This window comes from Tympanuchus pallidicinctus, unplaced genomic scaffold (assembly GCF_026119805.1).
Source record: "Tympanuchus pallidicinctus isolate F22 unplaced genomic scaffold, pur_lepc_1.0 scaffold14, whole genome shotgun sequence".
Lineage (NCBI taxonomy): Eukaryota > Metazoa > Chordata > Aves > Galliformes > Phasianidae > Tympanuchus > Tympanuchus pallidicinctus.
Genome location: NW_026294659.1, coordinates 1984942 through 1998785, shown reverse-complemented (window position 1 = coordinate 1998785; position 13844 = coordinate 1984942). Strand labels below are relative to the sequence as shown.

Here is a 13844-nt window from a genome sequence, read left to right as displayed (position 1 = left end):
TTTTCATACTGGGATTTGTAAGTATTTTGAAGTAACTCCAAGTTATTTCCCAACTGGCAGTGACTCTTGCATTTATCATGTTTCCAGGAGTTAAAAGGATCCTTGTGGGTCCTTTCCATCTTGGAATATTCTATGATTCTATAATTTAGCCTGATTGTGCTTTATTTATTTTCTCTGCTAGTTTTAGCAAGGCAAAGTTTTACTGAGAAAACTAAGATGGTGCTAATAAAGAAAAAAAAAATAGTATTGTTAACAGCTCTCCCATAGTGTGTGTTCTGTTTTAAGGTAGTGTCAGAAAATTGATTAATACTACAATTTATTCAAACTCATTTATCATTAAACTAAGTTTTGGAAGGGCAAACTTTATTTTGAAAGAATTCTCAGAATAAGTAATTTTAGGAATTGCTCAACCCCAAACCAACCAAAGCAATCAAGAAGACCAACTCATGTTTTCACTGTATGTACATGCAGAGTTGTTTAAGTCGCATCGTATCCCAGCCATGAAAAGGCTAACAAATTCTACGTTGAAGACTGCCAATGAAAAGTACCTATTTCAAATTAGTATTTCTTCTCTAAAATGATTAGAGTGTGTCATACCATTAAGGAATGTACATATTTCAGTGCAAGCTGACCTGTAACCATGGAGCAGGTAAAATTCAGTGAATGGTCCTATCTGTAATTCATATTCAGGAGATTTGCTTTACAGAATCAGTCTCACTTAATGCACCGATTTACTGCAATAAAGATAACGTTTTCTGCTTTCTATCCATGACTGCCCATTATAACATTCAGAGCTTCAGCTTTCCCTACTTGGAGAGGCTGTGGGGAGCACGGGGAACCTCATGTCATTGCTAGTGGGTAAGAAAAATAGAAGTCAGTGCCTTGAGTGTATATGGTAATCTCTTTTCTAGCGTTGTACTGCAAGGCCAAACAGGCCTTCAAAGCGTCACAGGTCTGTTTTCAGACATGCAGATCCCGAACTGTGGGATATGGAACAAGTGAAAATACATCATGGTCCAGTGCAACGGGTACTGTACGTAAGCAAACAGTGTATCTTCATGTTGACAAGAGAAATTTGCGTGTAGCTTGAAGTATGAGTTTTTTCCAATTCTGTTTGTTTGTTTCCCCTCTCAGTTAGTCTTCTCTTTTTGGGATTGCTTTAGAAGGTGATAACTTTTCCTAAATTTGCATATTATTGTAATTGATATAATGGTTTATAATGCAGAATCATCAAATTATGTTAATAATGCTAAAAATACAATTTATACAAAGCTATCTAAGCTGATTTTAATAATAACTTGTTAGGTTAATATATAGTTTAAGAAAATTTTAGCACTGAACAATATATTTTTAATGGAGAATTGTTTCTTACCTTTTATGAACTGAATAAATCACACATTTCCTGTTCGGAGACAGAAACCTTTACTTTTGTGTTCAGTGCTTTAGTACACTGTTTCTTTAGTTCTTGTTGTTTTGAAATGCTCTGCATATTTTCTTTCATGAGCACAGGTTTATCCTATGATATCCAGAAGAGTTAACTTTTGCACTTTTCTATTTTAACTAATCTTGCTTTATGCATTGTATTTTTTTTTTTAAAGTGAGTCTGTTTCAATCAATATGTAACACACGGTAATGTTATCATTAACATTTAACCTGTTTTTACACAAGACAGAGGTGAGTCTGTTTGTCTTGGAAGCAGTCAATTTTTTCTTGCCATTTCACCATAAGATTGAATACATGCTGAATTGTACGACTGTGTTACTCACTTGTTTACTGGGAGCTACTGGACTTATACCTTAGGGCCTAATTTAGTTCTGTTTACCCAACTTTCTTCTTTCATCTCTGTTTTTTGTCTATTTTTGTTATTCTTTTTTCATACGTACAAGATGTTGTCTCTTTCTCTTTGTCCTCTATGTTACTTCTAAAATAGCCAAGTTTAAGATCCCTACAAAATATAGTTTGATAGAACTGTTATTAAATAAATGAGTACAGTCACTTTACGTAGCCTCCACTTAAGGAGTTAGTTTGGGTATATCTGAGGAAACAAGACTTATGCCGTCACTGTATGTGGTCTTTCAGTACCTGTTCTCCAGAAAATTTTTAACATAATTTAAAACCTCTACAACTCTTCAGAGGAGGTTGTGGCAAGGTGGCCTCTTCTCCCAGTTAACAGTGATAGGATGAGAGGGAATGGCCTCAAGTCGCACCAGGGGAGCTTCAGATTGGATATTAGGGAAAATTTCTTCTCCAATAGAATGGTGGGTCATTGACACAGGCTACCCAGGAGTCACCATTCCTGAAAGTGTTCAAGAACTGTGTGAATGCAGCACTGAGGGGCGTGGTTAGTGGATGTGGTGGTGATGGGTTGGTGGTTGGACTAGGTAGTGTTAAAGGTTTTTTCCAATCTTAATGATTCTGTGATTCTCTTTGTTCACATTAACAACAGTGAAACTTGTCTCAGAGACTCTGGTTAGTTCAGAACAGGTTTGGTTAAAGCATGTTGACCAGTACCATAGATTTACCCCCCACTTTTAAATTTCTTTTTATTTCCCATGAAACTGAATAAAGATATAAATTTTGTCCTTGAGTGCTCATTAGAGATGACCAGTGTTACTTTCAGAGCAACAGTCAATTTGAAGTAAAAATGTTTTAAAAATATACAAGTACTTGCTTTGAAAGTTTACTGTATGCCTGTATGGGAACTGCTGAATCATGGCCTGAACCTCTGACTGACCACCTGAGGCGAGCAATGAGTCAGCCCTGGGAGCACAGGTGAAGGCAATTCACCTACGATGCAGGAAGGGGGGAGCCTGGCTGCACCTCTCCTAGAGACCCCATTTAAGAGCTGACTACTGCTATGGTTCTCTTTTGGAGATCACTCCTCTTGGAGTCTTCTCAGTGAGCCCAGGACAAGGGTAAGCTTTCCATCCATTGTTCTTTAGCGTGATAACTTGTTTAGCTTAACTTTCTTGTCTATTTCTTGATTACAACATCTGTATATTCATTGATTATACAATGCCACTGGCATTAGAGCTAGATAACTGCTGCACAGACAGCTACAAATCTGTTATTAGATATTCTTCATCGCCTAATGTGTATGAAGCCTGAGGGATTTTTTGTTTGGTTGTTCTGTTTGCTGCAGTGTGTTTTTATTGTTTTTTTATCCATCCAAGAGTGCTGAGGGAACTGGCGGAGGTGAGAGCCGAGCCGCTTTCCATCATCTGTCAGCGCTCCTTGTTGACTGGTGAGGTCCCAGAAGACTGGAGGCTTGCCAACGTGACTCCCATTTACAAGAAAGGTCGTAAGGAGGATCCGGGGAACTACAGGCCTGTTAGCCTGACCTCGGTGCCAGGGAAGGTTATGGAGCAGATTGTCTTGAGGGAGATCATGCGGCATGTGCAGGGTGACCGGGGGATCAGGCCTAGCCAGCATGGGTTCGTGAAGGGCAGGTCCTGCTTGACCAACCTGATCTCCTTCTATGATCTAGTGACCCATCTGGCGGATGAGGGAAAGGCTGTTGATGTGGTCTACCTAGACTTCAGCAAAGCCTTTGACACTATCTCCCACAGCATTCTCCTGCAGAAGCTGGCAGCCTGAGGCTTGGATGGGTGCACTCTTGGCTGGGTGAGGAGCTGGTTGGAGGGCCGGGCACAGAGAGTGGTGGTGAATGGAGTCAAATCCAGCTGGCGACCGGTCATGAGCGGTGTTCCCCAGGGGTCGGTGCTGGGGCCTGTCCTCTTCAATATCTTTATTGATGACCTCGATGAGGGCATCGAGTGCACCCTCAGTAAATTCGCAGATGACACCAAATTGGCTGGAAGTGTGGATCTGCCTGGGGGTAGCGAGGCCCTACAGAGGGACCTGGACAGGCTGGAGAGCTGGGCTGAAGCCAATGGGATGAGTTTCAACAAGGCCAAATGCTGGTCCTGCACTTCGGCCACAACAACCCCAGGCGACGCTACAGGCTTGGGGCGGTGTGGCTGGAGGAGTGCATAGAGGAAATGGACCTGGGGGTATTGATTGATGCTCGGCTGAACATGAGCCGACAGTGTGCCCAGGTGGCCAAGAAGGCCAATGGCATCCTGGCTTGCATCAGAAACAGTGTTGCAAGCAGGAGCAGAGAGGTGATTGTTCCCCTGTATTCAGCACTGGTGAGGCCGCACCTCGAGTACTGTGTCCAGTTTTGGGCCCTTCACTGCAAGAAAGATATTGAGGCCCTGGAATGTGTTCAAAGGAGGGCAACAAAGCTGGTGAGGGGTCTGGAACACAGGCCATGTGAGGAGAGGCTGAAGGAGCTGGGAATGTTCAGCCTGGAGAAGAGGAGGCTCAGGGGAGACCTCATTGCTCTCTATAACTTCCTGAAGGGAGGCTGTAGTGAGCTGGGGGTCGGCCTCTTCTCTCGTGTCATCAGTGATAGGACCAGGGGGAATGGCTTCAAGCTACGGCAGGGGAGATTCAGGCTGGACATGAGGAAGTATTACTTTTCAGAAAGGGTGGTCAGGCACTGGAATGGACTGCCCAGGGAGGTGGTGGAGTCACCGAGCCTGGGGGTGTTCAAGGAAAGACTGGATGTTGTGTTGAGGGACATGGTTTAGTGGGAGCAATTGGTAATAGGTGAACGGTTGGACTGGATCATCTTTTAGGTCTTTTCCAACCTTAGTGATTCTATGATTCTATGATTAATGCATTAGCTAGTTACCTAAGGAGCTGAGCCAGTTTACAAAAAATATTAATCCTTCCAGGGCACACAAATACTAAGTTTACTGGAAATTGTTATTGGTGGTATTTCTGACAAAGTAGTCATGGTACTTTTAAGCCTGTTCTTGGATACCTGAGTAAGGAGCAGAAAGTTGGAAACAGTTCTGAAAAGAAACTGGTAAATGTTTTAAGTCTTCTGAATGATTAAAAAGAGGGGAGAAAAAAGGCTGTTTGCTTTATCCTTGCTGATAAATAGTTTTGTTTGTTCTAAGTAAATAGTGAGTTCTAAACTGGAAAATATAAATCAAAGAGAGACAAAGAATGGAATGTTCAGTTTAATGACAATAAAGAACTGAAATTATATTTGATCACTGATCTTTTTTTTTCTCACTAATACAATTGATACATATTTGACAAAAAAGGTTTATGACAACAGTTGTTTTCTAAATTTTCCTTCAGTATGAAGAACATAAAGAAAGAAGTACAGGTCATTTTTAAACTTCTATTTTTCTTATAGTTCAGTCACCGCATTGAGCTCAATCACTCTTTTGGCTGAAGTAGTATTGACCTGACTTCTCCTGTACTCAGTCATTATTGTCAAGTACTGGCTCTGGAGCCTCTGGATTCAAGAATAAAAATCATGACAACAGCTGAATGAGCTGTCAGACAGACTGTTGCAGATGGTCAGCTTTATATGAGTATTTTCAGGAATGATCACTAAGCAGGCATTTGTTTCTCACTGGAGTATCCGCAGAATCTGTCTGCTTACACGAGGAGGAATTGTGTGGGATGACAGATTTTCCTTCATTGAGGAATTCGGGGCTTAAGTCAGTAGTTAGGTGAGCTATCTAAGACATATATCTTATCCATGATATAAGAATACAGATATGGAGAATTTGTTCTTTATCAACCAACCAATATGCAAACGTAATTGTAAATGAAGTCTGTACATAGTAATGATGGATGAGTTACAGGGTAAGCAGTGAAAAACACTATTCTACTATCTTGCAGTTACTGTTTGAGATCTGAAGTCATTAATTTTATTCTTTGTTTTTGATTTCAGAAGGAATAATGCAGGTGACAGGGAGAAGGCACTACAAGTCATGCTTCAGGTCCTGCAGACGTGTGATCATCCTGCTCCAGATATGTTTTGCTTATGTGGAAGGATATATAAGGATATGTTTCTTGACTCTGACTGTAAAGATATCAGCAGTCGAGATCATGCCATTGAATGGTAACTGAAGAAAGCCCAAAATCTTTCTTTAAAAACTTCTTCAGGCTTTTACAGTTATGAAAAGCAGAGCTGTATAATATAGAAGTTCAGAAGTTCCTCTTTTCTACTTTTTTAATGGTTTAATTTGAGTAAGTGATTTACTGAGCACCAGGTATTTGGATATGTTTTCTTACTTCTGTGCAGAGTGAATACAATGAGTATAGGATGATTCACTTAACTTTTCAGAGAAAATCTGCTTTAGGGTCAAAATAAAAAGCAAGTGAGCTCATGGGACATATGTTGATCCTTTGTGCAAGGATGGTGCCCACCTTGGAGCTATGACATAGAAAGGTCTACTGTATTTAAGGAACAGTATTGATAACTGCATTATCTCAGTATCTCAGTAAACTCTAATGAGAGTGAAGCTTTAAAACAAAGCACTTTGGAGATAATTTGTAAAACTTGCACTGAAGACTAATACTTTCATTGCTTTTCTCATGTGAATAATACAATAAAATCATGTTCTATTATATGTATGAGTTTAGCAGTAACCAGTTTAAGTTTTATTTTCACAAAACTGCAGAAAGTAGCAACTAACGTACAACTAAACAAGTTTTTGTTTCTCAACATAAGACGAGTTCCTTCTTTCCAAGAGTTCTTTGCAATGCATCAGGGCCACTAACTAGCCATTTAGTCCTTCCAGTAAATTAACAGCTGAAAATGGCTACCAAAACTATGCAGTATTTGTTATTCAGTGAGACGTGAGCTCCTGACTCTCCTCTGCAGGTACCGCAAAGGGTTTGAACTCCAGTCAACACTGTATTCAGGAATTAACCTTGCAGTTTTACTACTTGTTGAAGGACAGCAGTTTGAAAGCTCAATGGAACTGAGAAAAATAGGTAAGCATCCACTCATAGAGCCATGGACGTGTTTTTTTTGCCCCTCTCCCTGTGAAGAAAACAAAATGCTTATTGAGGTGGGCTGTGTGGATAGAAACATGGTTCAAACTTTTTAGAGACATGTCCCCAGTGGCAGTCTAAAACACGGGGATCTTGAAGTACCAATTTTTATTTTGTTGCCTTGGTGCAACTTTCTAGTAAGTAGGTCTACCTAAAGGGCTCCAGGTGAAGGAGGGGAACAAGGACTGACTTAAGCACTATCCATGAACTGCCTCTCCCACACCACAGAGTTTATCCCATTGTATAGCTAGCTAAGTCACGCTGTGTAGTTCATCTTTCCTTGGGGATGTCAGGGAAGAATCTACAGGATTTATGTTGTCCTGAACTGAGAGATCACATGGAAAGATCTATCAGGACAGTAACTAATTCTGTACACAACTTCCATGTAGGCCCATTTCTTTCAGTCAGTGAAGATCTCAAGGAAACAGGTACACAGCTTACACTACGAATCAGGAGGCAAATATCACAAGATTTCTTTTTTTCAGCATCATATGTGATAGGAGTTCTGTCTGTTTCAACCATGTTGGGGATGTTTTCTGCCCTAGCCTCTGTATTAAGCACTCTTTGTATTTTTCTGAAGAACACTCGCTCTTGTTTATTTTTCACTAATGCCAAATCATATCTTATTGGACTTTTATTGATAGACTTATTAATTTGTGTTTTACTGATAGAAAAATGTTTCAATTGAAATTTTACAGGTGTACGGTTAAACAGTTTATTGGGAAGAAAAGGGAGCCTAGAAAAAATGAACAGTTACTGGGACGTGGGACAGTTCTTCAGTGTGAGCATGTTGGCTAATGATGTTAGTAAAGCAGTTCAAGCAGCAGAGAAACTATTTAAGCTGAAACCTCCAGTATGGTATGTAGTAGAAGTCTGTAGCACAAGTACCCAATTCTGGGAAACACACAAAGTAAAACAATCTTGTAGACTCTTGATTAATTTAACTGGATTTTTCCATCATAAATTGTTTGCAATGCTAATGTTATACTCTGTTCTTTCATTCTGGGAAAGAAAGGGCGAGGAAAGGAAATGGTAAGGAAGTAACTTACCATTATTGTTGGCTGTAAGTCTAATTGCAGAAAGGTTTATAAGAACTTAGAAAACAGTGATAATTCCTATGAAACAATTCTTTTCAGAGTTTAGATAGCTGCTGCTCTGTCCAACTGCCATTTTCTACCTCATAATATCCTGTCCAACTGTCACTTAACTATATGTGTGACTACACCCTTTTGCAATGTTTATGAACGTCCAAGTGAGTTTGTGACTTAAGGTTTACACTAAGTAAGCTATTCTTTCAAAAATGCACAAAAATTGATCATTTCAATCATGGTAGCTTTTAATGTGAATTTGATTTTGCTTCACATTATATTTGCAGTTACTTTTTTGGATGTTTAAGTCAGTTAAGTGCTTTTAGGATCTGGTTAAATTCTGTTTTCTCTCTGTTAACTCACTAATTCTATACATTGTAGGTACTTGAAATCATTAGTTCAGAATCTGATGTTAATTCAGCGTTTCAAGAAATTCGCCATAGAACATTCTCCTAAACAAGAAAGATTGACTTTCTGGCTAGATATAATTTTTGAGGCAACGAAAGAAACAACTAATGGACTGAGATTTCCAGTAAGATGTGATGTCCAAACAAGTTTTGTTTTTTCTTATGTTTCTGGATTAGCTATCACCAGAATTGGAAGACTTCTAAGCACAATACTTACATGTTTAAGTGCCTGTTATTTTATTGCATGAACCAAACCCCTGTATTCTGCAAACCTATACTTTTTAAAAAACATTTGACCCACTGCCCTAAAATCATTGTAACGAAATGCTTCTAAGTCTCGTAATAGAAACCATTATCGTATCATTTGGTTGGCAACAGGAATGCAGCATCTTCCTGCCTTGTCTTGCCCTTCTTTCTCCCCTGGAAACTTCTTAGGCCTTACTCTGTGGTTGTCTATTGCCTATTCCAGAGCATTAGTGTTTACTGAAGATATTGTCATGTGCTACTTGCTGTTTTATTAAGGAAAAATATTCTCTCTCTTAGGTTTTGGTGATAGAACCAACTAAAGTCTACCAGCCTGCATATGTTTCTATCAACAGTGAAGAAGATGAGAGATCTCTTTCCTTGTGGCATGTCTCTCCCACTGAAATGGTAAAACTGCCAGCAGATGCATCCCATGTATTCTGGTCATCATGCTTAAATTCACTTTTTCACGTGTGGATTTGGAGTGCTTTGCTATCATTTAAAGTTTACTACATTTATGCAAAGCACAAATCTTGACGCCTCTCTTATGAAGATGCAAAGATTGTCTTTTTACAATGAAAACTATTACATAAAGTACTGGAGATTAGAAAAGAAATATGGATGGATAAAGTTCAAGAGATTAGCAAAGGCATATAGACAGTATAATCTTTTGAGAAAGAAATAACTTTAATTTCACCGGGATGTGTTGGACCAAAGTTTCCTGTTGGGATGGAGTAGGTGGAGGCTAAAACTGTAGAGAGGTGAAGTATGGAAAAGATGTATGTTAGAGCAAGACTACGTAGTCACCTGGATCTGTGGAGTTTTTTTCCAGTATGTGTGCTACTTCACTACTTGGAGTGAATGTGCCTGACGCACCACTCATTTACGGAACAAATTCTTGGTGCATATTTAGTGATGTGAAATACCACTCAGCTACTGAAGGGAGGGGGTCTGTGCATTCCAATGCACAGGTTGCCCTTCTTTTGTTTTGCCTCCAGTGTGCTCCCTGAGCTAACCTTGTTGGCCCAATACTTCTTTAGGAAGAAACATGAAGTTTTCTTTCTCTTCTAGTCTGGCTAAAACTAGGGCATAGTTTTCTTTGTTTTATATGAAGAATTGATCATTTGGGCCAAAATATAGTGTTTGGTAAATTGTAATTAGTTTTTTTAAAATTTAATTTTATTTGAGGAAATATTCCCTTTTCTTCCATCCTGCAATGTTTGCATTCATTTTTCCTCAAGGGAGTAAAACAGCAACAATTCTATAAGGAAAGTTGGAGGATAAGGGGGGTGGGGAAGGGGAAGGGGAAAGGAAGGAAGGAGGAAGTAATGGAAGAGAGATATTAGAAAAACTTCATTTTGCTTGCCATGCTGTAAATTTGTTTCTGATAGTGAACTTAAACAGTGTCTATATTAATCTGATATACTTCTGTTTTTCACAGAAACAGATTCATGAATGGAACTTTGCAGCTTCTTCCATAAGGGGAATAAGGTTGGTATGTCTGAAAAAGTGTTGTGGTTTTTTTTTTTAATGCATGCTTCATATTTCCCTTGAGTGGTAAGTCTGGATTCTGCCTTAAATCTCTCCAGTGCATTGCCTCTCATAAAAGCTGCTTCTGTCCAACTTCTCTTGAAACACTGAAAGGGAAAAATTTTCCTTTCCATGCATGGGCAGAGCTGTATATTTCACACAGAAATACACATCTAAGATTTGTTTATGTATTCTCTTGTAGATTATCTTGTTTTCAATTGTGTAGATGCTTTTCTAAACTTGTGCTAAACTTCTGTGTATTTTCAAAGTTGGGATATTTTGCTGCTAGAAAGGCAAGCGATGGGTAGCCAGGAGAGAAGGCAAAATGAAGCCTACGTTTACATCCTGGGTGGTGTCTATGGCGGTCTTGCTCTCTGCCTGTGTTTTTCAGACTGTAATTTAGAACTGGAGCAAACATAAGTGCAGGCAACATCAGCTGAGTCTTTCCTTTTTACCCCAGTTTGTGAATTACTGCACTGGTAGATTGGGCCTTTTAGAGATGTAAGTGGCTCTTTCCTGGGACCACTTAGACAAATGCATAAATTTAAGTGCTTGTCAAACTTTACTTTCCTAAGTTGTTCTGCAGTTCTCAATGCAGAGGTTTTCAGGACCACAGTTATCACTATACGCCTTTGAATGTTATGTCCCAATTTTGTCATCTATGAACGTGAATGATTATTTTTCTAAGTAAATAAGCTCAGTGAAATAGAAACAAAATTCTGAATAAGGTGAATTGTAATTGCTATGAAAGCCTGTAATTGTAAGTATGGACTTGGATCCTCTCGTATCTTTGGAATTTGTTTTCAAGAGCAATTTTTGATTGTAATTAATCCAATGTGATGTTTTTTTTTTCTGTTACTCCAATGCAGTATAAGTGGATGTGAAATTATCATTACCGCTGACTGAGCATAACTAAGCAAACAATTTCTAAAACACATTAATCACCTCTGGTCAACACATCACACAAATCAGTCGTGACTGAGAAAGATAACTTCTGATTAAATGGAGACAAGATATTCATTTGCTATGATTCTTAATCATGCTGGGGATTGCAAAGCTCAAGGGAACAGACCATTTATATTTAGAGGAACTAGGTTTTCTAGGTATATGACAGCTTCAAATTGTAATACTTTTGAAATGGCTTTTATGCCACAAGTATAACACAGTTTAAAATTGTCTGTCTCACATTTGCTTGGGGAATGATCATCTTGCTTTGCCATTTAGTTCTTGTGCCAGGTATACATTTGCCTGTTTTGCTAGACTGGGAGTTGTTGTATCAGAGCCAAGGTATAGAATGGCAAAGCATATTTTCAGATATTTCTGAAAAAAATCTTATGGCAGAATTTTAGTATTTTGGAACATCTGTCACTACAACCCTAAATGATGCTGCAGAAAGTTGGTTTTATGATGTTCTGCACCGTTACTATAATCTACTGTCATGTATTTTAACTAACGGGCTCAGTGGAGGCCAAGTATGATCTGAAAGATTTTGACTAGAGCAACCAGACAAGAACTAAAATGCGTTTTATTCATTTAATGAATAAAAATAATGTCTGTTCCTTAACAATTACAGCTTAGCACTTATGCAGATTGCTACTGAAGTGTTTGGAATGATAAGAGGTTCATTCCTGGGTTTACTTTCATATTTCAATTGTGTTTAATGGCCTCTTCACTTCTAGCTTCAATGCATTTAGATGAGCTATTTGTAACACTAGAAAAACACAATATGCAATAAATGATCACTTTTTCAGAATTATTGCTGCAGTTTGGAGTAAATATTGGTCATTCTAAAACTTGTTTATTAATATTAAAGCCATAAAAATATATACTGTGAAGGATCTGCTCACTGTATCTCCCTGCTCAGTTTTATTGTGACTATAATGAAAGTATAAAAATATGAAATACTGGTCAAGCTTAAAAGAAAGACTTTCACGATATCTAGACTGTTGTCAAACCAATTCACTTCCATAGTGGTACCAAGAAATACCCTGAAATCTGATAGAACTACGTGAAGATGGAAGGGAAGAAGAGCAACAAACCTTAAAGCACTTGATAGAAGTCAGCGTCTTACCAAAATAAGCAATAGCTTAGACATTCGTCAAACTGGGGGTGGGTTTTTAGTCTCAAGGATATAAATAAACTCAAAGTTTCTAGATGTAGTAAAGATTAATACAATTGCCCAATTGCCTATAGCTTCTAAGAAGAACATATTTGTTAGAGATTTCAATTCAATTTAAAATTGCCTCCACTTTTTTCTGCTTCTTCTAATGGTGATGTCCAAAATAATCTTTTCTCAATGTTTCTTATTACAGTATTTCCAAGTTTGATGAACGATGTTGTTTTCTTTACGTGCATGATAACTCTGATGATTTTCAAATCTACTTTTCTACAGAAAACCAGTGCAGTAGGTAAGTTTGTTTTCTGTGGGTATTACATGCAAATTATGTCCCAAATGTAATTAATTTAGTAAAAATTGAAAGCTAACAATTCTGCCTGAGAATTTTTTCTCTTACCTTCTTCACTTCTTTTTACTTGATTGAAAAGCAATGAGCTAAATTCAGTGGTATTTAATGAGATGAGAGCAAAGTCTCATCACACATGTTGACTGATTCTGGTCAGTTTAAGTAGCTTATTCTAATGTATAGCTATTATTTTTTTCTGTCTCTTGGCCTTGTCATGCATGGTAAAATAATGATTTAGATTCCCTTACATACCTGTACAGTTTAATTTATGTAAGAGCAACTGGACGCACTGAAAATTCTGACTTGGATTGTGTCACAGATACCCGATATGGTTTGCCGTAGAATTGTAGAATGGTTTGAGAAGGGACTCTTAAAGGCCATCTAGTCCAACTCCCTTGCAATGTGCAAGGACAATTGTATTCAAATATTTTGTGATAACAATTATGTTGTCTCTTAACAGTAAACCTACTGACTAAGTTTCAGACCTAAATATAGACCAGATTCTTTCTGGGGACAGATACTGACATATAGGTCTTCTGAATGAAGTAGGAGTAATTTGTTAATATACACTATTTCAGGATGAACTGCATATTTTCTTGCAGTAATTATTAATTTATGTGTTACATAGAGTAAACTCATGCTAAAGAAAATTATTAGCTCTGTGGAGTGCAAAGCTTAGAAGAAAGGAAGCATTAAAATGGTTACCTGTGAAGCATTAATTTGGCGTTGCAGTTTATGTAATAAAGATAGATAGCTTTTCTTTAAAAATGATTTTTTTTTTAATGCACAACCAGAGTGTGTTCCAAAAGAAAATCCCTGTTAGTCAATGAAAGATATGTGGTAAACATTTTATAATCATTTTTAATAAATTGTAACCTTTTACTATGGAATTTTGAGGAGGAAAAAAAAATGTGGCTCACACAGAAGCCTACAGGAAAGCTTGGTCTTGTGCTTAATGTTCTCCATCTCAGAGGACTAGATGAAATCAGTTAAAATCCTTTTTTTCAAGAATGTTACTTTTTCTATTTTGTTGTCTTTCTGGATGCCCAGTTAGAAATGACAACTTTGGATTTTCAGAAATAGTGAGGAATGATGTTTGCAACCAAAATCTGTGGGAACATTTAACTTAAACTGAAAATAATAGAATTCTTATCACTGCACAGCAAGAGAACCACCAAACATAATGTTACAAATTTGTGCCACAGGACTGAACCTCTGAATATCAATACATAATTTTTGAATAT

The 13844-nt window shown here is 38.0% G+C and overlaps 1 protein-coding gene across 4 annotated transcripts in view; it reads left to right on the top strand.

The window, feature by feature from the left end:
• The window catches only part of MAP3K15 (mitogen-activated protein kinase kinase kinase 15), a 74637-nt gene that overhangs the window by 38137 nt on the left and 22656 nt on the right, over positions 1–13844 (top strand). For all 4 annotated transcript variants that reach the window (XR_008204371.1, XM_052673977.1, XM_052673976.1 and 1 more), the window contains exons 7-13: positions 5762–5932; positions 6698–6810; positions 7569–7728; positions 8340–8490; positions 8909–9016; positions 10050–10099; positions 12451–12546. Coding sequence is in view for 3 of the 4 variants with exons in the window: in XM_052673977.1 (XP_052529937.1) it covers positions 5762–5932; positions 6698–6810; positions 7569–7728; positions 8340–8490; positions 8909–9016; positions 10050–10099; positions 12451–12546 (849 nt within the window). In the remaining variant the exon portion in view is untranslated. The remainder of the gene's footprint in view (positions 1–5761; positions 5933–6697; positions 6811–7568; positions 7729–8339; positions 8491–8908; positions 9017–10049; positions 10100–12450; positions 12547–13844) is intronic.